The sequence below is a fragment of the Fusarium coffeatum genome (assembly GCF_003316985.1).
Source record: "Fusarium coffeatum strain FIESC_28 chromosome Unknown BRIP53273_contig_194, whole genome shotgun sequence".
Lineage (NCBI taxonomy): Eukaryota > Fungi > Ascomycota > Sordariomycetes > Hypocreales > Nectriaceae > Fusarium > Fusarium coffeatum.
The window spans coordinates 65,171-87,260 of record NW_022157987.1 but is presented as its reverse complement, the minus strand read 5'-3'; the positions used below and the strand labels follow the sequence as shown (position 1 = coordinate 87,260).

General features: G+C 49.9%; 9 protein-coding genes across 9 annotated transcripts; 5 read left to right on the top strand and 4 right to left on the bottom strand.

Annotated features, from left to right (window-relative positions):
* Nucleotides 1-621: 621 nt before the first annotated feature.
* On the top strand, nucleotides 622-1,632 carry FIESC28_08320 (uncharacterized protein; the record flags this gene model as incomplete). Its single annotated transcript, XM_031162458.1, has 3 exons — nucleotides 622-637; nucleotides 704-1,001; nucleotides 1,059-1,632. The coding sequence occupies 3 exons, from the start codon at nucleotides 622-624 to the stop codon at nucleotides 1,630-1,632; spliced, it is 888 nt and encodes a 295-aa protein (XP_031013471.1).
* A 908-nt stretch (nucleotides 1,633-2,540) lies between these two features.
* FIESC28_08319 (uncharacterized protein) lies at nucleotides 2,541-3,146 on the top strand (the record flags this gene model as incomplete). The annotated part of the gene is made up of 1 exon (XM_031162457.1): nucleotides 2,541-3,146. One exon carries the CDS (start codon nucleotides 2,541-2,543, stop codon nucleotides 3,144-3,146), a length of 606 nt encoding a protein of 201 aa, XP_031013470.1.
* Nucleotides 3,147-3,427: 281 nt separating this feature from the next.
* On the bottom strand, nucleotides 3,428-5,926 carry FIESC28_08318 (uncharacterized protein; the record flags this gene model as incomplete). Its single annotated transcript, XM_031162456.1, has 6 exons — nucleotides 3,428-3,545; nucleotides 3,600-5,504; nucleotides 5,558-5,572; nucleotides 5,625-5,676; nucleotides 5,729-5,752; nucleotides 5,812-5,926. The coding sequence occupies 6 exons, from the start codon at nucleotides 5,924-5,926 to the stop codon at nucleotides 3,428-3,430; spliced, it is 2,229 nt and encodes a 742-aa protein (XP_031013469.1).
* A 523-nt stretch (nucleotides 5,927-6,449) lies between these two features.
* On the bottom strand, nucleotides 6,450-8,430 carry FIESC28_08317 (uncharacterized protein; the record flags this gene model as incomplete). The annotated part of the gene is made up of 2 exons (XM_031162455.1): nucleotides 6,450-7,376; nucleotides 7,426-8,430. The coding sequence occupies 2 exons, from the start codon at nucleotides 8,428-8,430 to the stop codon at nucleotides 6,450-6,452; spliced, it is 1,932 nt and encodes a 643-aa protein (XP_031013468.1).
* A 1,411-nt stretch (nucleotides 8,431-9,841) lies between these two features.
* FIESC28_08316 (uncharacterized protein) lies at nucleotides 9,842-10,876 on the top strand (the record flags this gene model as incomplete). Its single annotated transcript, XM_031162454.1, has 3 exons — nucleotides 9,842-9,910; nucleotides 9,991-10,114; nucleotides 10,167-10,876. The coding sequence occupies 3 exons, from the start codon at nucleotides 9,842-9,844 to the stop codon at nucleotides 10,874-10,876; spliced, it is 903 nt and encodes a 300-aa protein (XP_031013467.1).
* A 155-nt stretch (nucleotides 10,877-11,031) lies between these two features.
* FIESC28_08315 (uncharacterized protein) lies at nucleotides 11,032-12,287 on the bottom strand (the record flags this gene model as incomplete). Its single annotated transcript, XM_031162453.1, has 3 exons — nucleotides 11,032-11,802; nucleotides 11,852-12,033; nucleotides 12,146-12,287. The coding sequence occupies 3 exons, from the start codon at nucleotides 12,285-12,287 to the stop codon at nucleotides 11,032-11,034; spliced, it is 1,095 nt and encodes a 364-aa protein (XP_031013466.1).
* Nucleotides 12,288-14,914: 2,627 nt separating this feature from the next.
* On the top strand, nucleotides 14,915-18,010 carry FIESC28_08314 (uncharacterized protein; the record flags this gene model as incomplete). Its single annotated transcript, XM_031162452.1, has 1 exon — nucleotides 14,915-18,010. The coding sequence occupies one exon, from the start codon at nucleotides 14,915-14,917 to the stop codon at nucleotides 18,008-18,010; it is 3,096 nt and encodes a 1,031-aa protein (XP_031013465.1).
* Nucleotides 18,011-18,845: 835 nt separating this feature from the next.
* On the bottom strand, nucleotides 18,846-20,891 carry FIESC28_08313 (uncharacterized protein; the record flags this gene model as incomplete). Its single annotated transcript, XM_031162451.1, has 1 exon — nucleotides 18,846-20,891. The coding sequence occupies one exon, from the start codon at nucleotides 20,889-20,891 to the stop codon at nucleotides 18,846-18,848; it is 2,046 nt and encodes a 681-aa protein (XP_031013464.1).
* A 473-nt stretch (nucleotides 20,892-21,364) lies between these two features.
* Nucleotides 21,365-22,027, top strand: FIESC28_08312 (uncharacterized protein; the record flags this gene model as incomplete). Its single annotated transcript, XM_031162450.1, has 2 exons — nucleotides 21,365-21,475; nucleotides 21,527-22,027. 2 exons carry the CDS (start codon nucleotides 21,365-21,367, stop codon nucleotides 22,025-22,027), a joined length of 612 nt encoding a protein of 203 aa, XP_031013463.1.
* Nucleotides 22,028-22,090: the final 63 nt, after the last annotated feature.

The window sequence follows — 22,090 nt, the reverse complement described above, 5'->3', positions numbered from 1 at the left end:
TCACCTTAGGTTCTGTCAAATTTAAATGGATGCCCGCCCGCCCCAGATATCGTCCCCTCCCCCCTGGGGACGTGCCTTTTCTAGTGGAGACGGCCCTGAAAGCGCATCCCCCGAATTGAATTGGTGCCCGTCACCCGTGGGCGCCGAGGTCAATCTATGGCTTTACCGATCAACGGGCCTCCGCAGGTCCCAACCCAGCCCAGATCTAGCATCCATCATCCAGTTGCTTCTGTAGAGCTCAGAGCATTAATTCCATCATCTTAGCTTCAAGGACCCTCCTTTCTTTTCCCAATGGAGTCATAATACACGGCGACTAGGCGTTCTTAGACTGCCTTCTACCTTTGACACTTGGTCTCTCTCTTGTTTCATTCTTCTCTTTCGATAGATACCATCGTTTAATCGCTTCTTTGCTCGAACTCGACTTGGTTGTTCTCCTTTCCATTCTTGGCTTGTGGGGTCCCGTTATCTCGGCCATCAAGCCGCGGTCCGGACGGCCCAAGGTCCGATAAAGGACCCCATATCGAAGCTCGACTTGGTCCTTGACGCAATTGCCACTCCCTCTCATCGGCCGCAACTTGCGTGTCGCGAGTCGCTTTTTTTACACGAGACATAGCCGCCAAAATGGCGGATTCAGTAGGTATGTTGCATGCTACAATTACAATTCGTATTCTGCTTGAAGGTGGTGGCTGACGTGATGATACAGATCGCGTGTTTGTACACGCCCTCAACACCGTCAAAAAGATACCCAAAACAGGCGCATCAAGACCACCGCCGACCGATCGACTTCGACTCTATGGGCTCTACAAGCAGGCAATGGAGGGGGATGTTGACGGTGTAATGGAACGACCAACTGCAGCCTCGGGAATGGCATCCGACGACTTGCAGCGCGAAAAGGACAAATGGGATGCATGGAATCTTCAAAACGGATTAAGCCGAACGGAGTCGAAGAGGAGATATATCGAGGCGCTGATAGATACGATGCATCGATATGCGACCACGCCGTAAGCGCTTCCCTTTGACCATGCGGGTATTTGAATTGTACTAACACATTTGCTTAGGGATGCCGAGGAACTTGTTTCAGAGCTCGAATTCGTTTGGGATCAGATCAAGAATAATAGTCCGAGCTCATCATTATCGTCACCAAGAGCTAACAGATCGACTGGTGCGGGCGCGAGCCAGCCTTACCAACAACCCGAGCAAGCAAGCGATGAAGAAGGACCCTTGAAAGAATTAAGGCCGATGAGCGAGTACGACGAGGCAGAACTACGATCCCAGCGGCAATTAGACCTCGAAGATGATGAAATTGAAATACAAAATAGCGACCGAAGTGGTGGCCGATGGCAGCGAAAGGTGGAACGAGCATTAACGACAATGTCTGCTGAAGTAGCTGCGTTACGAGAGCAAATCACCACAGGCCGAGAGTGGCGAACAAAGAAAGAACGAAGTTTTCCAGCATGGGCGAAGTGGTTTGCTTGGTTGTTGGTCAAGCATATATTCGCCGATATCGTTATTCTTTCTATTGTGCTATTATGGTTGAGGAAGCGCAAGGACCGGCGACTGGAAGATCTTGTGAGATCTACTGTTCAGCTTTTGCGAGAATACGTTCGGAATGTCCTGCCATCGCGAGGTTAACAGCTTGAACACTATGTTGTCAGATGGTCTATATCTTGGAGGTTCGTATCGAAAGAAGCCCTATTGATGTTGCGGGTGCAGCCTTGCTGGGCAGTCTCCCAGGCAATATCAGAGTACGGAGCTCCCTCGCCATAAGGTATTCTAGTATATCGGCTCTGTTAATTGATCAGATGTGCAGTTGGTAATTGATTGTACATATTGAGTATGTTGGGAGGTGTGCTTCCACCAGTCAAGCACCCAAACAACGATCATCTTTGGATTGAGGTCACCAACTAAAGACAAGGCGCTTCTTGGAGTATGGGGTTTAGCATTGTATTTATATGGATAGCAAGAAAGGGGTGGTCACTGTGTACTAAGGACCTGTACTAAGTAGATATTTCATGCTTAGAAGTGTTATTACAAAACTACCTTAATCAACCCTGTCTATACCTTTCAAAATGTTAATTTTCTTCTCCATCAATATTATGATCATTTTGTGATAAACAATATCGAGAGTTTTGAAATGACAGTATCTCCGGGTAGCCTAATGAAGGCAGCGCGGGCTGTTGTTCAAGGCAGCCTTTAGCGGGAGGCACTGCCAGGTGCCCAGCTGGAGGTGTGCATGTTGCCCTCTCCTCTACAGCAACGCTTTGTTCAACCCAAACAATTTCATGATTGCTCGGCCACATCACAAATCAGTTCTCTAACTTCTGTTGACATCTTCATCCGCTTTCATTTATGCAGGTACAGGAGCAGTCATCAAACCATCCACGTCTTGTGTAACGTCGAACCATTTTCTTCCTCTCTCTATCCACTCATGGCCGCTGTGCGACAGCATTAACTACAGCCAGCCACGAATGTCCACTTGCAATCTACGGATACCATCTCAACCTTCAAAACACATTGTGCTTGACAAATAAACATAAACCATGGCGCAGCCACCTGAGCGCCGTGGCTCTGGCGTGAATCGTCTGGAGCACCCTACTCAAATTCCTGATCCAGAGGGCCACCCTATTATCCCCCCATTACGGAACTTTGCACCAGCCATCTTCCGTCCTATATCTTACGACGAGCCTCTGAGCGACATCACATCGGTCACTAGACTTGACCATCTGAAAGCACAGCTCAAGAGTATCGATGACCATGCTCAAAGCTCCAGAAAAAACTTTGTCGCGCTGTGCATCCGCGAGCGCGAGCGCATCTTACAAGAGGGGCGGCGCTGTGAAGTACTCGACAAGCAAGAAGACACTGTCTCGCCAGATGTTCCACTCGGCGTTGAGTCTGATACGCTGGACAGCATGATCTCAAATATGGAGGCCAAGCCGCAGCGGTCGGCTCGCCACGCGAACACCCGAGATCTACCTATCCCATTGTTTAATAAGCATTATCGATCGCTGCGCGAGTGTCAGGCTTCTAAAATGATGGGCTTTGTTTCGCACTCTACCTTGGAAGCTCGAAATCGTGATAGGACTTTGCGGAGACATCGCGACACTGTCGAGCGGAACATCAGAGAACATCAGCGCAGAGCCGATTAGGAACGGACTCGTGCATCTGAACAGCAACTCAAGTTTTCACCAAAAAAGTATGTCAACGGGACATCGAGAAACACCAACGACAAGAACATGGTCATGTTCCTTCCAAACGCAAATCGGAAGAGGAAGGTATGAAGTGGGACAACTGCACGTCGTAGTGAAGGAATTAGGTATTCAACTTATCTACCTTCAGCCCTCCGTCCGACGTCCTATATGTACATACTACGAACTTCCCAGACGCATTAAAACAAAGCTGATCTTTCTATTCTTTTACCATCGCCACATCATACGCCATACTCGACCTGGCCCATAGGCTTATCCTCCTCCATACCAGGAGCCATAAAGTTTGTCCTAGCATCGCCAGTAGCCTTGGCTGCTGAGCAACGAGCCATTGTGGGAGAGCTGGAGAATTTGTTAGCAGGGATTCCACATACATAATAAATGACGATTGCTTACCTTCGCGAGATAACATCTGTGAAGTAAAAGTTGTCGATAACCTTCTTGAGAGGAGCTCCAGTAACCTGTGCACCCTTGTTCTGGTCTACGAGTTGAACCTTGCTAAGAGCTGGGAGGGCAACGGGCTCAACGACATCGTAGGCGGCCAGAGCAGGGCTGATCTCAACCATGCGGTCACGGACCATGGCGACATCATCGTAAGGAAGAGGGGCGCCAAGGAACTCACTGGCAGCTCGGAGGATCTTCCAGTCAGTTCGCGAGGCACCAGGCAGAGAGGTAGCGGCTCGGGTCATCTGGACACGGCCCTCAGTGTTGATGTAAGTACCAGCCTTCTCAGTGTAAGCAGCACCAGGGAGAACGATGTCAGCAATCTGAGCACCCTTATCACCGTGATGGCCCTGGTAGACAACGAAAGCATCCTTGGGGATATCGGCCTCCTTAACGTCGTCGGCACCAAGGAGCCAAACGAACTTAGGCTTGGTCTCGGCAACCTCAGCAGAAGGAGTAGTGAAGCCAACCTCGAAAGCACCAGCGCGAGAAGCCTCACGCTGGAGGACATTGTAACCTTGCCACTCCTCAGTTCGGAAGTTGGAGGCGTGCTTATCAACGAAAGCACCGATGGTCTCGTAGTAAGCCTTGGCATCAGCGTGGTCAGTAACACCAGAGCCGACGATAATCATGGGTCGCTTGGCGTTCTTGAGAGTCTCTCCGAAAGGTCCAGATAGAGCAGACTTTAGAGCGGCGTGGTCGGCACCGAAATGCTCGAACTCGAAGGTGGAATCGAAAGTCTCACCAACGAGACCGATCTCGAGATCGGATCGGAGCCACTGCTTTCGGATACGGGCGTTAAGAACGGCGGCCTCGTGTCGGGGGTTGCTGCCAACGATCAGGATAGCATCGGCCTCCTCAATTCCCCAGATCTGAGAGTTGAAAAGGAAGTTGGATCGGACATCAACACCGTGGGCGAGAGGCTGGCTGCCAGTAGGGGTATCAAGAGCCAGGTTATCAGAGCCGAGCTTGTTAGCCATATCCTTGGCAACGACCAGAGACTCGACCTCAGTAAGAGCACCAGCAATGACCTTGAACTCGTTACCCTGAGGGTTCTTAATTTGGTAAGCACGGCCAATCTCGGTGAGAGCCTCCTCCCAGTCAGCAGGCTCGAAACGACCCTCACGGCGGACAAGGGGCATAGTAAGTCGTTGAGTCTTAAGACCGTCGCAGGCAAATCGCGTCTTGTCATCGATCCATTCCTCGTTCACGTCGTCGTTAAGTCGGGGGAGAATACGCATAACCTCGAGACCACGGGAGTCCACACGGATGTTGGAACCGAGACCGTTGAGAACATCGATAGACTCGGTGTGCTTCAGCTCCCAAGGACGAGCTCGGAAAGCGTAAGGCTTGGAGGTGAGGGCACCAACGGGGCAAAGGTCGATAACGTTACCGGACAGTTCGGTGTCCAGGTTCTGCTCGAGGTAGGTGCCAATTTGGATATCGTTACCACGTCCTGTGGAGCCCATCTCCGGGGCACCGGCAATATCGTTGGAGAATCGAATACATCGGGTACAGTGAATACATCGGTTCATGGAAGTCTTGATCAAGGGACCGATGTTCTTGTCCTCAACAGCTCGCTTGCCGCCAACCTCGTGGAATCGGCCTCGGTCCGCTCCGTAACGCATAGACTGGTCCTGAAGATCACACTCACCACCCTGATCACAAACAGGGCAGTCGAGGGGATGGTTGGCCAGCAGGAATTCCATAACACCTTCACGGGCCTTGTGAGTAAGGGGAGAGTTGGTCTTGACGACCATACCGGGCTGTACAGGCCAGGCACAAGAGGCAACGGGCTTCGGTGCCCGCTCAACCTCCACCAGACACATTCGGCAGTTACCGGCAATCATAAGCTTTCTGAAGCATTGTCAGCGATAGATCGTTCGTAGGAGGGCTCGGAGGTATCGTACTCATGGTAACAGTATCTATAAAAAAGTTAGCCACATCATCCAAACTCGCTACGACTGTCTTGCTTACCGAGGGACTGTTGAACCCGCCTTCTCGCAGGCTTGAATAAGAGCAGATCCAGCTACAATTATGTTAGAAGACTTCGATCAAGTCACCCAAGCATCAAAGCATACCTTCAATAGAGACCTTCTTTCCATCTGGTAACAGTATTAGCCTTTCTCGGATCGTCAATGGCTCTATGCACAAAGATGCTCACCAATTGTCAACTCCACCTCGGCCGGGCGCTGGCTTGTCGTCGCGAGGGTTCGCGAGACATTGAGCGCCCGCCGGCTCGTCCGCCAAGCCGAACGTGCTATAGTATTTCGGAGCATCGTGTCGCCTTGACGGAGGGAAGATGAAAAGGGTTGCAGGGTCGCTGGCGGCGAATATATGCTCAGTCGTTGACGTCTTGAAAGGGAACCTGCTGTTCGGGTGATGGATTTAGTGGCGCTAGTCCGCGATTAATTTACGTTAATGCTCATTGGTCGGCGTCTTTTTCTGTCTGCCTCAGGCCGCAGCATTGGACCCTCTACCTCTTATTCCGCAATTTTCGGCGAGCTTTTGGAAATTTTTCTTTCTTCTACCAAATTAATTGTACACGGGCACACTTTATTGTAGGTGAGCTTGCGCAACAGGACTGCTTCGGCAGGACTGTTGCTTCAGTCGAGTCTTCCTCTATCTTGTGCTCAAGATAAAATATTATTACGCCGTTTATGGAAGCATGGGAGAGTAACCTCCATGACCGCTGCCTCTTACCGCCGGTCGTAACATACCAACACCAAATCTTAGAATAGCTAGTAAAACCTGCGCCAGATGAAACTGTATGTGTCTTGATTTAGGGATATCTATCTCTACCTAAGAACTGCAGCTACATTGCATAGCTCGCTCAGTCTTTGGGGGGTCATCCGTCCATCGAATTTCCTCGTCCTTGTCGCCATTGTATGTCTTGCCATCAAACGGTTCGCCATCCCAGCGATCTTCGAATGGGTTCAAAGACATCTGCATGACGCGATTCAATACGTCTCTCTCGCCATCCTTCTCTACGCGTTGGATGAGTTCGTCAAGGATCCAGCCGCGAGGCACAAAGTTAGGGTTCACACGCTTCATCGCGTCGATTCTCTCGATGTCCTTTGCGTCTGATACGCTGTCTCCCTCGTCCTTCCAATCTTCGATGATGCGCTCCCGCCAGCTCTCGAGCCAAATAGCTAGGCGTGCTCGGGCGTCTTCTTCAGAGACGGTGGTTGGGGGGCCTTCTTTGTGGAAGAAGACGGACGCCTTCTCCTTGCGAGCTTCTTCGGTGGTCAAGTCCTGCAACTTGATCTTGCTAAGTCGGCGGAAGAAGTGATGGAAGTCGAGCTCCAAGGCTTCCAAAGTGTCGAGGGCCTCACTAAAAAGCACATCGAAATCGGAATCCTTGTGCGTCTTGAGTCCCAGGCGAGCAGTCATGAGTCGCTTGTACTCAGCAAGGAATACAGCCTTAAACTCTTCTCCAGCTTGTGTAATGAGTTTCTCGGCCCTTGCCACGACTTCCTCTTCTTGCTCTTTTTTAACACCCTCTGTCACAAAGGTCTCGTCGTCGACGTTGGCCCCTGCTCCCATGAGCTCGCCGATGGCCTCGCCAAAGCGAACCAGATTCCACCAAATAATGGTGGGCTGGTTTCTATAACTATAGCGAAGTGCGAAATCATCGTGATTCGGTGTATATGCAGGATCAAAATTATCCATGAAAGCAAAGGGGCCAAAGTCTATCGACAATCCATAGATGGAGGTATTGTCTGTGTTCTGTGGTAGGTCAGCACGATGTCGACACAGCGAAGAACAAGTCACTTACCAAGACACCGTTCATGAATCCGTACGCTTGCCAGTGAGCCACCACTTTAGCATTGCGACGCACGACTTCACGGTAGAATCTCGTAAATCGGTTTTCCTCAGAACCATCTGCACCCTCAATGCTGTCGGCAGCAACTCCACGCTTGAGTTCTGGAGAGTCGACAGGCTTGTCCGGGTTTTCCAGTCGAGCAGGCAGCTTATCCCAACCGCCAAAGACATCCTCAGCGATGTATGTGGCAAGTTGTCTAATCAACTTGCGGTCTCCTCTCGCTCGCAGAATATCAAAGTTACCGAGGCGTACCCACGACTGTGCAAACCGCAGTACTATCGCACCCGGCTCAATCCTTTCTCGACGAACCTTGGATTCTGGCAGTAGGGTGAGTGATAGAGCTCTAGTGGTGGGGATTTTGAGAGCATTCAGTGCCTCTGAGACGACAAACTCTCGGATACTGGATCTCAGGACAGCCTTTCCGTCGGCAAAGCGTGAGTAAGGTGTCAGACCGGCGCCCTTGAGTTGAAGCTCATATCGCTCGCCAGATGTAGTATTGGTTGACTCGAAGAGGGAGATAGCTCTACCGTCGCCAAGCTGGCCAGCCCATTGACCGAATTGAAATCCTCCGTAGCATTGCGCCCAGGGATACCCACCCTCGAGCTTCTCTTCATCCCATCCATATAGCTTATTTCCAGCTACCATCTGTTTGAAGTCGTCCGTAGTTTCCTCTCCCAGCTTGATTCCCAGGTCACGCATCGCGGCCGGGCTGACAGCTAGAAGCTCCGGGTCCTTCTGTTCGGCAGGGCGCACCCAAGTGTATATGGCATTGCGGACTTGTCGGGGACCTATCTGATCTCGGGGAGTTTTGTGTGAGTCGGCAGGTGTCGGGAACATCGAATCTGCAGGAAGGGACTCGGTGAAATGCCATGACTTGGGCAGATCCTGGAGCGTTGTTCCTTCATAGCCGGAGGCGGGCGACAATGCGCCATTTCCGTTGGAAAAGTGAGCAGCCATTTGCTTAATTCGCGGTAAATGTGAAGTTGGTTGTGAGCGCGGTACAGCTCTGCGGAGGGCGTTGCGACAGAGCATCAACGGCGAGAATTTATGTGCGGGGAGAGGTTGAGATTAAAAGGAACGTGTGAGCATTTGGAATCATCTGCTGCGATATATCAACAGAGGGATTACTATCGCCTCAATGGTACATCGGGGCGATTAGTTATGACGGTGTTTGGCTGACAAAGTGGCAAGTATTGACGATTAACGTCGTTTATCTTGACATCACATCCGGAGCTTCGGCGCCGCCCCCACGATCGGCTCTTGATCCAAATCTGACAGCTTCGGTACTAAAGTCGAAACCCCCGGTTGTTCGGATGCATGTAAGACGGAAACGGCCCGCGATTTAACTTCACTGCCAGTATTACGGAGCATGTAAAATTAATATGCGGAATAAAATATGAAACGAAATCAAAGCAACAAGAATACTGCCCAGCTGGTCACTTGTCCAGTTGTGTTTGTGATTTACCCTATAGCCGTTGGTGATGTTGCGTAATTTTCATATAAATTACATATTTATGGCGGTTATGACGTGCTTCGGTGATAATGTGTAAGTCTGGACCATAAACAATACTTTTATCATCGAAATAGAGAAGCATAACAATAGTAGTAACTGCAATCCCAACAACGAATATGAGGACTTTAGCCAGCCAACATCTGTGTTACACAGCAAAAACCTCTATACCAGATTTAAATCAAGATATACCGTAGAGGGCAACAGTCCGACCTAATTTAGACTTTGAACGGTTGACAAACTTGGCTTGTTATCATTACAAAAAAGCTAAGCTTGTGTTTAAAACGGTTGTCGTTGCTCTGATAGGGAGATAGATTGCCAGCAAATACGTTAACATACAGCGGATAGAACAGCGAAAGTCAAACTGTAGTAAACGGGTTGGCTATACCGAATCTTATGCTCTCCATGTCTGCGTACTCGTATCTCATCGAGAATACCCGATACAAAATCACCGATAGACAAATTGAGCCATTGAGTGTCTCAATTGTCCATCATGCCGTCATCGATACCAGCTTGTATTCCCCAATTGGTGTAGAAACATGTGCAAGCAAACGGCAACAAGTGTTTTGACCCATGGCAAATATTGTAACCTACCGTTGAGCAATGAGCCAAATACGACATGAGTTATCAATCACGGAAATAGTCCCACTTCAATCGCCATCTGATTACCGAGCACTGATCGATAGGAAGGGTGAGTGGGGGCAGTACTTAAACTACCTTACACTTCGACTTCACATCCTCGGCAACTCTTAATCATCAACAACAACTTGCAGAGCTGGAAACTTGAGAGATTCATCAGCTCACTATCGTATTGACCAAGAAATCATATCCAATAACATTGCTTGAAAAACCATCAAAATGGGCAGCGTTGCTACATCTCACGACATCCCCAGCTACAAGCTCAATGACGGCACTCAAATCCCGGTGGTATGTTTGTCTTCACCATCTCAACAGAACCCCACCAAAAGATCGTCAAAATCTCAATGAACAAAGCTGACATCCGGCAGCTTGCGTTCGGTTTGGGTACAGCTCAGTACAAGAAAGACTCTCAAAGTGGATTGGATCAACACGTAGTCGATATTACTACAAAGGCCATTAAGACCGGATACCGCCATCTCGATGGTGCCGAGGGTGGGATTGCACATATTTACTATACTTGATATCAATACTAACTGCCCAACAGTCTACGGCAACGAAGAAGAGCTCGGACAGGCCATCAAGGCCGGTGGTGTTCCTCGTGAACAGCTTTATGTCACCACCAAGATCCCTGCTGAGAAGCAGGGTTCTGCTATTGATTCCTTCAACGTTTCCCTTGAGAAGCTTGGCCTTGACTACGTCGATCTCTACCTGATCCATGGCCCCTGGTTTGCTGAGACCGACGAGGACCTTCAGCAGCGCTGGTCTGAGCTGGAACAGATCAAGGAGTCTGGAAAGGCCAAGTCCATTGGAGTTTCCAACTTCTTGCAGGTGCACCTTGAGGCCATTCTCAAGACAGCCAAGGTCAAGCCTGCTATCAACCAGATTGAGTACCACCCGTACCTTCAGCATGGCGATCTTCTTGATTTTCACAAGAAGCACAACATTGCCGTGTCTGCGTACTCCCCACTTACTCCCGTTGTCACAGCCAAGGGTGGTCCTGTTGACCCTCTCTACACAAAATTGGCTGAGAAGTACGGCGTGACAGAGTCCGAGGTCGGTCTTCGATGGGTTATTGACCAGGACATCATTGCTCTCACTACAAGCAACAAGGTTGAGAGACTTGAGGGCTACTTGTCGAAACTTCCCAAGTTTAAGCTGACACAGGATGAGATTGCCGAGATCTCTAAGCTTGGTGCCAAGAAGCACTTCCGAGGATTCTGGAAGAACAAGTTTGATGAGAACGATAGATCGTAAGCCCAAAGTAAGGCTGTGGCGTGGTTCATGTATTATGGTAAACAAATAGTAAAAAATCGGCCAACATTGGATGGTCAGCATCTGATATATAGTCCCAATCAAATCAACACAATGTTCAACGCTATGCTATGCTATGCAATGTCATAAATCGTCCTTCAAAGCTCATCGTCCGACTCAGTCTCGCTGCCAGCAGCGGCAGGGACAGGAGTAGTTTTTGCAGTCTTTTTTGTTGCGAATGGAAGAGCTCGAGGCGGTGGAGGCGCTTCGGCAGTTTTCGCAGGAGCCTTTTCTTGAGTAGCGGCTGTTGATGCAGGGGCATAGACTTGTTGAGAGGGACTCAAGTGAACACCAACACCAGCATCAGCATCACTTTCGCCGTTATCGCTATCGACCGATGCAGTCACTTCGGTCGTGTTCCCAGGATCTGTATCCTCGGCCTCTTGTTTGATATCGACATCCATAACGTCAGCGCCAGCATCGTCATCAGACTCTTCTACTCGCTTTGTCGCAGGCGCCTTTCTCTTCGCAGTCCTGGACTTGCCAGCTTGGCGGGCTGGCTTCTTTGGCTTCGGTTGTTCGATTTCAACCTCCACAGCCTGAGAAAATTGCGATTGACCCGCCAAACTGGGATTCGCTGCTAACGCCGCTAAGGATTGCTGTTGCTCCCGGATCTTCAACTTCTTTTCGTTCAAGAGGTCCCTGAACTTTCTCAGCAATGCGGTCTCATCCTCATCCTTCGCCCTGATGAGTTCCTCTAACTGAGACTGAAGCTGGGTTGCAGCGGACTCTGCTTCAGACGACTTGACTGATAGGTTGGCCGCAGCTTGTTTACTGGCAGCAGATGATTCAACGGCCGCACCGCACCACTCGAATAGTTCGATGGCCTCATCTGAATCATGGTTTAAAGTAATTGCACCAAGTCGTTGCTACGGCAGTTAGTCACAAACCCCTATCTCAGAATGGCATCAGTCTTACAGTAATACCCCGTATTTCTTTTCGAAGGGTTATTGATATAGACTTTTCACTTTGCACTGTGGCTGTAGCCTGGATATCCGGAAGGGGTTCCTGGTGAAACAGGTTCTCGAGAATCTGTTGCCATTCGCTCTCTGATGCGGGACAATTGTCGACACGTAAGGACATGACCCTATCATGTTTCACTAACTTTCAAGTCAGATTCAGGGATCGAAATAATAACCATTTGCGTCAACGCTGGAAATTATGGACTAGGGGTACAAATTGCGATATAGCGTCGGGAATGAAATGACTTACATGAAGCAACGTATGGTTCTTCCCCTTCAGTCCCTACCAATTTGAGGTCCAGCGGCTTTGAGCCCTTTGGAGTTACCTGCAAAAGCACAAAGGCAGTCGTGTCATCGTTACGAGGGAACCTGAGAACATGCATCGGAGCCATTGGGAATAGTAGACACAGCCGGGGCTCAAAGAGTCCAGGGAGAGTTTGTTCGTAGATATCCGCCAACACCAAGGATCTAGATCAAGACCAGTGGAATGGTGGCAGATACCGATGCTGTGGGAGTGATTTGGAACAGATACAACTCCCTTGTGGGAATAGCGAGATGGGAAGTGAGACACGGCAAACGGGCCGAAGAGATCAACGCTCGAGATTTGGCTTGCTAGAGGAATGAAGGCTTTGATGAAGTGAAGCTCGAAACTGTATGAGCTAAACAAGTGTGCCTGGATCCAAGCAGCCGAGTAAAGTAAATAGAGTAACGAAAGAGTCTCGACAGGGGCGTGGGCGTTTTGGCGTCAGTGTAACGAAAGTTGATCGTTGGCAGTAGCTTCAGTTCAGTAGGTTTGGGTTCTGGCTACGTCGTGACTCGTTTAGGATCAGTTGTTGATGGTGCTTGGACCATTTATTAAGTTGAATGATCCGCAGGAGCTGAGCGGCAGTCCAGGGTTTGGCGAGAAGCTCGTGCGTAGAGACTCTGACCACGAGAAGGGAGGGACAAGCTGAAGGACTTGAAGAAGACTAGGGAAGAGGGAATTCCTTTGTTGGTGTTTGTCTTTGTTTGACGTTATTTAATAAGACGGGAGTAATTCGATCTGACTGTAGGCAGCCATAAGAGACTGCATGAAGAAGCGGGAGGCTGCAGGCTGCAACCGGCCTCGAGCCAGGGCAAGGGCACCTCATCTCCAGGCCACATGGCCACCCGCTCCAGGCACCTGCCGCTAAAAGGAGCCCGTCAGGGACCTCAACCTTAGCACTTGAGTTCGGTCAGATTGTACCGTATTATTTCCACGCCATCACTCAATGAATGAATGTCAAGGATTCTCAATTTTGATTTTATTGACAGCATACCATTGAAAAACTCTGCTAGAGACATGAGCAAGTTCTGGTTAGCTACAGTTGTTTGACAAGAAATTGTCCCTCAATGCTTGCTACAATGCCATTCCAGCTCAGCGCTTTAAAGCTACGATGGCGGTTCCCAAAGGAGTTTATATCCCGCCCAGTAGAAATGGAGTCATTCACTAGTGAGGTGGCCTGCATGTGAAGACCCATCTTGCTGTGAGTGAGATCGTGCCTGAACCTGGCTGGTGGAGTTATGAACCTGTCAGGTCTGTACATGAAATAAAGTCATCGTGCAGGGACAGATATTTTTCCCCCTGAGACATGTTGGAGGGGAGTTCATCTACGTGATACAGCCCCAACCTTGGAAGGAAATGTAGAAGAGATCAACACAAACCAGCAACAACAATAACATCATCATCGTCAGGGTAGCAGTGTATAGTACCTGGCCCGGCAGGTTTTTAGCTTTCGTGAGATCATCAAAGATCGTCCAGGCACGCCAGGCACAAGATATGGAGGCAGAAAGCTTGGAAACATAGGTGGAAGCTGAATCCTCACAGCAACCAGCCACAAACTTAAGTGACGTTGGATGAAGAGAAGCTCCTTTTACTGATAAGGTATAGTTAGATACTGACTTTCTATCTGTACCAACCTGCTTACACGTCGCGACCATGACGCGTGAAGGTTTTGGACCAATCGGACTGCTCCCCAGCTGCAAACGGTTCAGTTGCTCATTGTTTTTGCAGCTACCGTTGTTTAGGTTGTGCAACAACAGGCTAGTCACGTGTAGACGGGACACTTTACAGTACAGTAGGTAGGTACCTAGAGAAACTCAATTCTCACAAACCAACACTCGAATGTTCCAACAAAAGCCCCTGGTAGGAACTCATTTCAGGTGTAGTCTCAGCAAGCCTTCTTTTGTAGTGTTTAAATAGCGCAGTGACCAAGAGTGACCACTTGCCCTGTGGGGATCTGCCCATAGCGATCGCAGTGCCCAGCAACAGATGGTCCCAGTGGGCACGTCCCTTAGTAGTTAGCGGGGACCACCTCCAGCCACGCTTACAGTTACCCCCCAGCCATTTTCTTTTCCCTGGATACGTTACTTGCAGCTGCTGGACAGCCCACCAAAGAAAACCAAACAAATCAATCCATCTTGTCCACCAGCGACCGCATTCCTGACCTTCGCATCCTGTTTCGCACGTCACCCTCGCGATCATCGAAAAATCCTTTCCTACAACTCTAGTATCAAAAACCGAATACCCTCCTCTTGCGATTTCTCTCTGTCGATCTTGCTTTTTCCTTTTTGTCTATCGGCCCACGTTACTTTCAATCCGTCTCCATACGGCGCCCCGACGTTACGACGTCTTTTCTTTGTTCCTCCGACTACCACCACAGACCTCTCTGCAGCTTCGCTTGTCCGCCAGCACATCAACGATACGCACAAAGCCACCAACCAGCTGTCAGAGCCCCTGCAGGATCCACGATATCTATCATTACGACTTTTGTTGATTTTTGAACTTCTTTGACGTTACTATTATTTTTTAAGACCGTGTCATCCACGCCGTTCAACGCTTGGGGATATGCTTTTGTATGCGGGGAACAATTGCCGTTGACAAGAATGACTGTACGCAATTGACATCGCGTTTCTAACAGTCAGGCCAAACGCTTTATTTTTGCCGAATTTTGGCCCCAACCTTTAATTGCGAATCACTTCTAACAACACAACCGCTATCATGGAACCTTTACGACTTAAACCCAGACAACCTGTGGAGGCCGACATTGAAAACTGGGATGACGATGATTTTGTCGTCGAGGGCGACGACCTGTCCTTTCGCAGTCCATCCACGGCCACTAACATTCCATCCCGGCCATCATCTTCAAGACGCCGGGATTCTGGTTCTTCGCACTTCTCCTTCCGATCTGAGGTTGAGGGAGAAGAGGAGAAGCATGTTCACATTCCAGGCGACGACGAGAAATCAACCCTGGATGCTATCGCTGCCGCACAAAATGCTGGCATCCCCTTACCAACTAATGTCCCATCTTCTGCCCTAATGGGGGGTACGATTAAGCGTCTTGGTGGAAGAAAGATCAGAAAGATCATTCAAGATGACTGGGAGAATGACCTAGAGATGCCCGACTCGTCCCAAGGCCTCAAGATGAAGAGACCAGAACAACCTAAATCCCCCGAGACTTCACGACATGTCAGTTTTGGATCGACTTCTACTCACACCAGTCCTATCAACTGGGGCAATTCACCCCCTACTTCTCCCTTTGACAAGGACAACCGACGAGAATCTACTCAATCTATTCAGTCTTTCCAGAGCATGCAGTCTATTCAATCTGCGACGAGTAATCTTTCAGCCGCTATCAACTTGGATAGATTCAAAGACGATGACGAAGATGACGATTTCTTTGGAGGCGACACTATCAGAGCCTCCAAGACCCGTCCACTTCCACTTCCCAAACCTGTTTCTTTTATCACACCCCCCACTCCTCAGAGAGATTCTAAGCCCGCTAATGCCAACAACACCGAAGATGATTTTGAGGCGGATCTGGAACTTCCATCAGATGGGAAACTGAAGCTTACTACGAGAAAGGAGATCCCCAAGACGCCCGCCAATCAATCCGATGATCTGGATTGGGGAGAGGGAAGCTTGGGGACTAGATGGGGTGGAACTCGGCGAGACGTGCGCTCTGCTAGGAGCTCCGCTGCTTCTGCCCTTAGCCCTAGTGTTTCGAGCTCTATCACTGCTGAGAGCGAGGACGAGACGTTTGATGGACTGATTCTGCCCGCCGGTCCTGTGAACTGGACAGAGAGACTCCAGCAGCGTCGAAAGAGCAAGTCTCCCAATCGAATCTCCGAGGAACCCATTGTGCCTGCAAAGAAGGTACCAGCTGAAGCTGACAAGCCCGACTTTCTTGACGGACTCGATATTGGTGAAGGAGATGTTTTTGACTCGAGCAAGCTCACCCTCCATAAGAATGTCAAGGTCAAGGAGGCACGTCCGGCTAGCCCGGCTCGCCCTAAAGCGGCACTGTCTCTTACATTTACGAACAAACCAGTCACTACTTCGACCCGGATCCCTCGTCTGAACCACCATGAGCGAACCCACTCAACATCCCTGGAACCAGTCTCAGAGAGTGGCGGCCCTATTCCCCAGCGTAGCCGTCGCTCACACTCTAGAATGGGCCACTCAGCTCAGTCATCCATCGCTAGTATGCCAACTCCCACAACAACTTCACCATCTCGCGGGCTCCCTCCACCACCCCCACGCAGAAGGGAAATCGGCACGCGAACCTCGACAACCTCGCTTCGCACTGAACCAACTACGACCAGCGCTCAGCTTCTTAAGCAGAAACGCTCGCTGCCAGCCATCAGAGCATCGAATACTCCGGGCAGACAGTCGGCGTATCGTCATGATAGGCCACCATCAAGATCCGAAAACAATCGACCGTTGTCTGGAATACGGCCAAAGACGCCCACTGAACGTCAGCGCCAAAATTCAACCGACAGCCCTGCAACTGTTCGCAAGTCCCACCTTCCATTTCTGCCAGCCGGTGCCTCTCAATCACAGTCGCAGCACGTTGCTACCAAGCATACTCGTGGATTCCGTCGTCATGACTCCGACACTTCCATTGGATCCATTGATTTGCGTCCCAGTTCTCGCACGCTTTCGCGATCCACAATGCGGTCGCCCAGCCCCAACCATCGCCATCGCGCGACTGCTGATACTTGGGAGCGTTTGAGTAAGCCAAAGCACAAGAAGAACTTTGGCGATGGTCACGAGTTGGATGGCTTCGATGATTTACCTACATCGAAAGAAACTGAAACAAGGTACCTGAAACAGCCTACCAGCTCAGGACCCAAGGTTGCCATGCGCAACAAACTCTACCAAAATGTTCTTCCAGACAGAAACTCGGCGAATTCTCCATCAATTCCCCCAACTCCCCGACCTTCTTTTACTCCTCACTTTGCTCGTGATACCGCTGCAAGTAGAATTGCACGGGAGACTTCACTGGCACAACGAGTCCCTAGTAACGGTCCGTTGACACCCTTGAACTCTCAGCGGACCACTCAGCTTTCGTCGAGGAGCAATTTGACCCCTACCATTCCCCACCACTCGAATATCCGATCGAGGAAACACAAACGACCTCAACAGACAAAGCCGCATCTAATTTCGAACCTGAACAGTGGCAAAGAGTCAAAGAGTAAGGCTATCAAGAATAAAGCCAGTACTCTCGCTAACAAGGACATAGTGGTCAACGGAATGTTTTACAACGCAGACACATACCGGTGGGAGGGCAATGAGAACGCGCTCAATGTTTTTGACCCCCCTGTACAAACACCCACTCAAGTGGTTGCGTCGACCACTACGCGCGAAAAGGAAAACGCAACACCTCGTCCGGCATTGATCACAAACATTAGCGCTACCAAGGGCGTCCAAGTTGTCGGCGGCATGGTCTTTGACCCTCAAAACATGTGCTGGCTCAAACTCGATAACCCAGCTAAACCATCCTCCGAGACTAGTGATACCATGGATGGATTCGACGCGCTTGACGACGAGGATGTCTTCAAGGACATTCCTGATTTGGAAGACAATACCGCTGACGATGAGGGCGCTCAAGGTCGTGTTAGCGACATTAAGGATGAATGGCTTGTCGGCGAAGAGTTCGACGTGGGCCCCGAGTTCATCAGACGACAACGGGAAGAAGAAGACCGATGGAGAAGAAAATGCGAGAAATGGATCGGCCGAGGATCCAGAGATCGCGAAGCTTGGCGATGGACGATCCGCGAGCTTGTCTCACAATTCGACGATTTGGCAATGTGAGAATTTCGAGCCTCAGGGCTCTTACCATTCTTCGGCATCATTGTTTAAGCAACAATTTGTAATGAACACTCACCATACCGAGTACTTGTGGATACCCAACTCGGCAGAATACCTACATTGCATCATGCTAGGGACGAGTAATCGGTTGTCACGAAGTATTATGACTGGATACCCCCGGGTGGTTTGGGTTGTTTTTATGCGTTATGACAAGGTAATGGATTTTTGACGGGTTATTGTATTTTTTTTCCGCCAGCACCAAAGGGATTATGATGATGACCATGTATTATATGGCAACGATGGATTGGACTGGCCTGGGTATTGATGAATGATAGAAAAAAACTGATGGAAAGCAGCAGCACCCCGCCTTGCGGAAGGGGAACTGGGCTATTTAATGACGAGATGAACTTAACGACCTACTTTAACCGACATTCTCTTTTAGATTTCTTTTGTAACTTAACTTAGTCAGCTCTTATAGCATAGCAAACGAAATTTCCTTGAACGTTGTGTGTCTTGTGATACCATACCGCCTGACGTGATGCTATAAGTTATTGCTCAGATATCAAACATCGCAGTACATATCCATGAATACGCCTTTCTTCAGAACTAGCTATCAATGCTCATTGTCACCGTAACTCTATGGTTGTTTCTCAAACAATATCACATAAAGTTGCAGCAATGTTATTATAGCTGCCGATATTGTAACTTAAAAAACACCTCTTGTTTATTATCTAACGTATAAGATGGAAGAACGTCTACATGACCAACACAAAAAGTCATCAAACCCATAACCATTTTTAGAACAACAAACTCCTGACAACAGTAGAAAAACTGATATCTACTTTTTGCTCTCCTTCTTCTCCTTCTTGGCCTTGGCCTTTTTGCTGTTGCTATTAGGATCCAAACCTCTTCGGCGCATGGCGTTCCTTCGTCCCTTCTCCATGTATTCTTGATCCTCCTCTTCGTCCCAATCACCAAAGTCGTCGTTCTTCTTTGTCTTTCCGGCCTCATCCTCATCATCGGTAGTGATGGGTGTCTTGTCGATAACCTCGACCTCGTCAGCTGGGCCAGTAGTGCGATCGCGGGCATTAGAGGCGCTGGCGGGTGTGGGACCGATCTTCTGGAACTTTGCAACGTAGAAACCGTCGACGTTAAGAGAATGAGGGTAGAATCGTCGTGTGCGGTTCAGAGAGGCATCGAACTTCTTGCCCATGTAGCTGGTGAAACCCTCCTTGCCGAATGTGATGCCGGTTTCAACAAGACGAACGTTGGGACGGCGGGAGAGAGCATAGTTGACGACCTGCTCGTTCTCCTCAACAGTGACGGAACAAGTGGAGTAAACGATGTAACCGCCTGTCTTGGAAGCGTGGTTGACCGAGTCGATAGCAGCGAGAAGAAGCTGCTTTTGGAGGTGAGGGAGTTGCATAAAGTCGAGCTCGGTCTTGTTGGTCTTGACGCTGGGATCCTTGCCAATGACACCGGTTCCGGAGCAGGGAGCATCGAGAAGGACACGGTCAAAACCACCCATAGGCTTGGGGAACTCTCGGGCATCGTAGTTGGAGACGATGACGTTACGGCAACCCAGACGGTGGATGTTACCAATAAGACCCTTGGCACGAGCCTTGTTAGGATCGTTGGCAACAACAATACCGGTGTTCTTCATCATGGCAGCCATGTAAGTAGTCTTTCCACCGGGGGCAGAGGCCATATCGAGTACGCGCTCGTTCTCCTGAGGGTCGAGAGCCATACAGGGCAGGAAAGATGAGGCAGCCTGGAGAATGTAGTGACCAGCAAGGTACTCAGGAGTGGCACCAAGAGGAACACTGCTCTCGAAAACTTGAAGACCGACCTTGGACCACTTTCCAATAGGCTCGAGGGTGACTCCACGGTTGATAAGAGCCTGTGCAAGGTCACGACGGTGGGTGCGCAGGGTGTTTGTGCGAATAACGACGGGACGCGGTGTCTCGTTAGCCTCGAAGAAAGCGAAGGCCTCGCGAGGCGTGAAGAGGTTGAAAAGCTTCTCAGCGAGGTATTCGCTGTATCCATAGTATGCAGTAATGTCTTTGACCAATTGAGCCGTGTATTCGGCTCTCGAGCGACCTTCCTCGGAAAGCTTGGCAAAGTCGTCGAGAACGCGGATGTTCTCAGTGATTCTTGTTCGCAGAAGCTGTAGGTCGGGTGCTAGGAGAGCGTTTGTCTTGGTAGCGAGCTCGTCGTCGGTGTCCTCGTCGGAGAGGATATGAGGCTTGTCACCGTCGATGTTGGTCTGGAGAGCCGCCTCGGCCATCTCAGCCTCCGCCTCGGCAGCTTCCTCTGCCCTTTGAGCATCCAATTTCCTTGTAAGACCCTCAATGTTGGCGGCTGTGAGCTTCTCCTCGGCATCTGACTCGTCCTCATCTTCAGAGAACATAGCCCTTGTGTTCTTGCCTCCACCCTCTTCGTCAGAGTCGAATACAGAGTCGTCGTTGTCAGAGTCGAGGAAATCGTCCTTGAGTCCAGCGCCGCCGAGGTCTGATGAACCATCCTCCAAATCATCGAGGTCGAACTCATCATCCATCTCCTCATCGTCGGAAAGGTCTTCTAGTACCGGCGCAGGGGCCTTCTTGCCCTTCTTCGCTCTGCCATTTGCCTTTGGCGCAGGAGCAGGCGCCTCGGCAGCCTTTACAGGCTTGGTAACCTTTGTATTCTTAACATCCTTCTTGACAACACCGTTCTTCTTAGGCTCGACGACCTTCTCCCTTGTGACGGTTTTGCGCTTCTTCTTCTCGGGGGCCTCAGCGACAGGATCAGCAGGCAGACCGGCCTTGCGCTTGAGCTTTGCGAAATGTTCCTCAGATAGGGGTTGGGGAGGACCCTGCTTCTTCATGCGACGACCGACACCCATTTTGAATTATTGTGTCGAATTGAAATTGTTGTTGAAGAATTGATTCGACCAAGATGCAAAACAGATCTGGTCTTGTTCTTTGGCCTAGGAAAAGTTACAATAGATCGCGCCCCGCCGAAACTTTTTTTCTGCGCGCGCTGATAGCAAGGGTCCGATAAGCGGCAGAACCTCGTATCGGCCAATGCGAGATCAGCTACCTTAGTCAGCCACTGGGTGGTCAGTTGCTGCGGCGTGGAGCTTGCCGTCTCGTAGAGGTGGTGTTCAATGACGATACTTTGAAGTTGTTCACTACTGATTACACTCCTATCATTGCGAGTTTCAGCTTTTACTACCCTATCAGATATTTCAGAGAGTATCTGAACTCGCATTGCCCTGGGTGTTGTTTCCTATACACCTAGATCGCATTTTCCTTATACAAGCTCAACCCCGCCTTCATCGAGCTTATAGCCAACTTCATCTACGAAGCTATCACCATGTCTGAAACCGCCTTCGCCCAGACGTTCCTCGCGTCGCTTGAGTCGCGGCCCGTTCGCCTCTCAGCCGATCATTTCGAAGACCCCAAGACCTTCCCGCCTCGGCCACCTGTATGATCTTTCCCTCTAATTCCAAAAGTCATCCTCTAATGTTGCTTCCAGTACATTATCCCCCGCATGTCCAAGGCCATGAGCAAGCCTAATGGTGTCGCCCCCGGTTCTGAACGAAGCATCACTGTCACACTCAAATCCCTTCGCAACCCTCCTCTGAGCATCAAGCTTACTTCTCAACCCCTCGATACCTCGATCCTGGATATCAAGAACAACATCCAGAAGCAGACCAGGATACCTGCCGCTAAGACGAAGCTTCTACACAACAAGAAGCCTATTCCCGACAGCAAGATTCTCAAGGAAATTTTGGGAGAGACAGATACGTCTATTGAGTTTACGGTCATGGTTATTGGTGGAGCTGCTGCTATTCCACCTAAGGAGCCTGAGGCCGCCCCTGAGGCCCAACCTACAGGCGCACATGCGTTGGAGACGGAAGAATTCTGGAGCGACCTCAAGGGCTTCTTGATGCAGCGTTTAAAGGATGAAGCTGAGGCGGAGAATCTTTCAAGCCTCTTCAAGTCAAGTTGGCAATCGAACCGGGCAAACCCATAGATTTAGAAGCAGACACAGCATGACAGGGACGCACGATTAAATAGATAATAAAATGCCAATGAT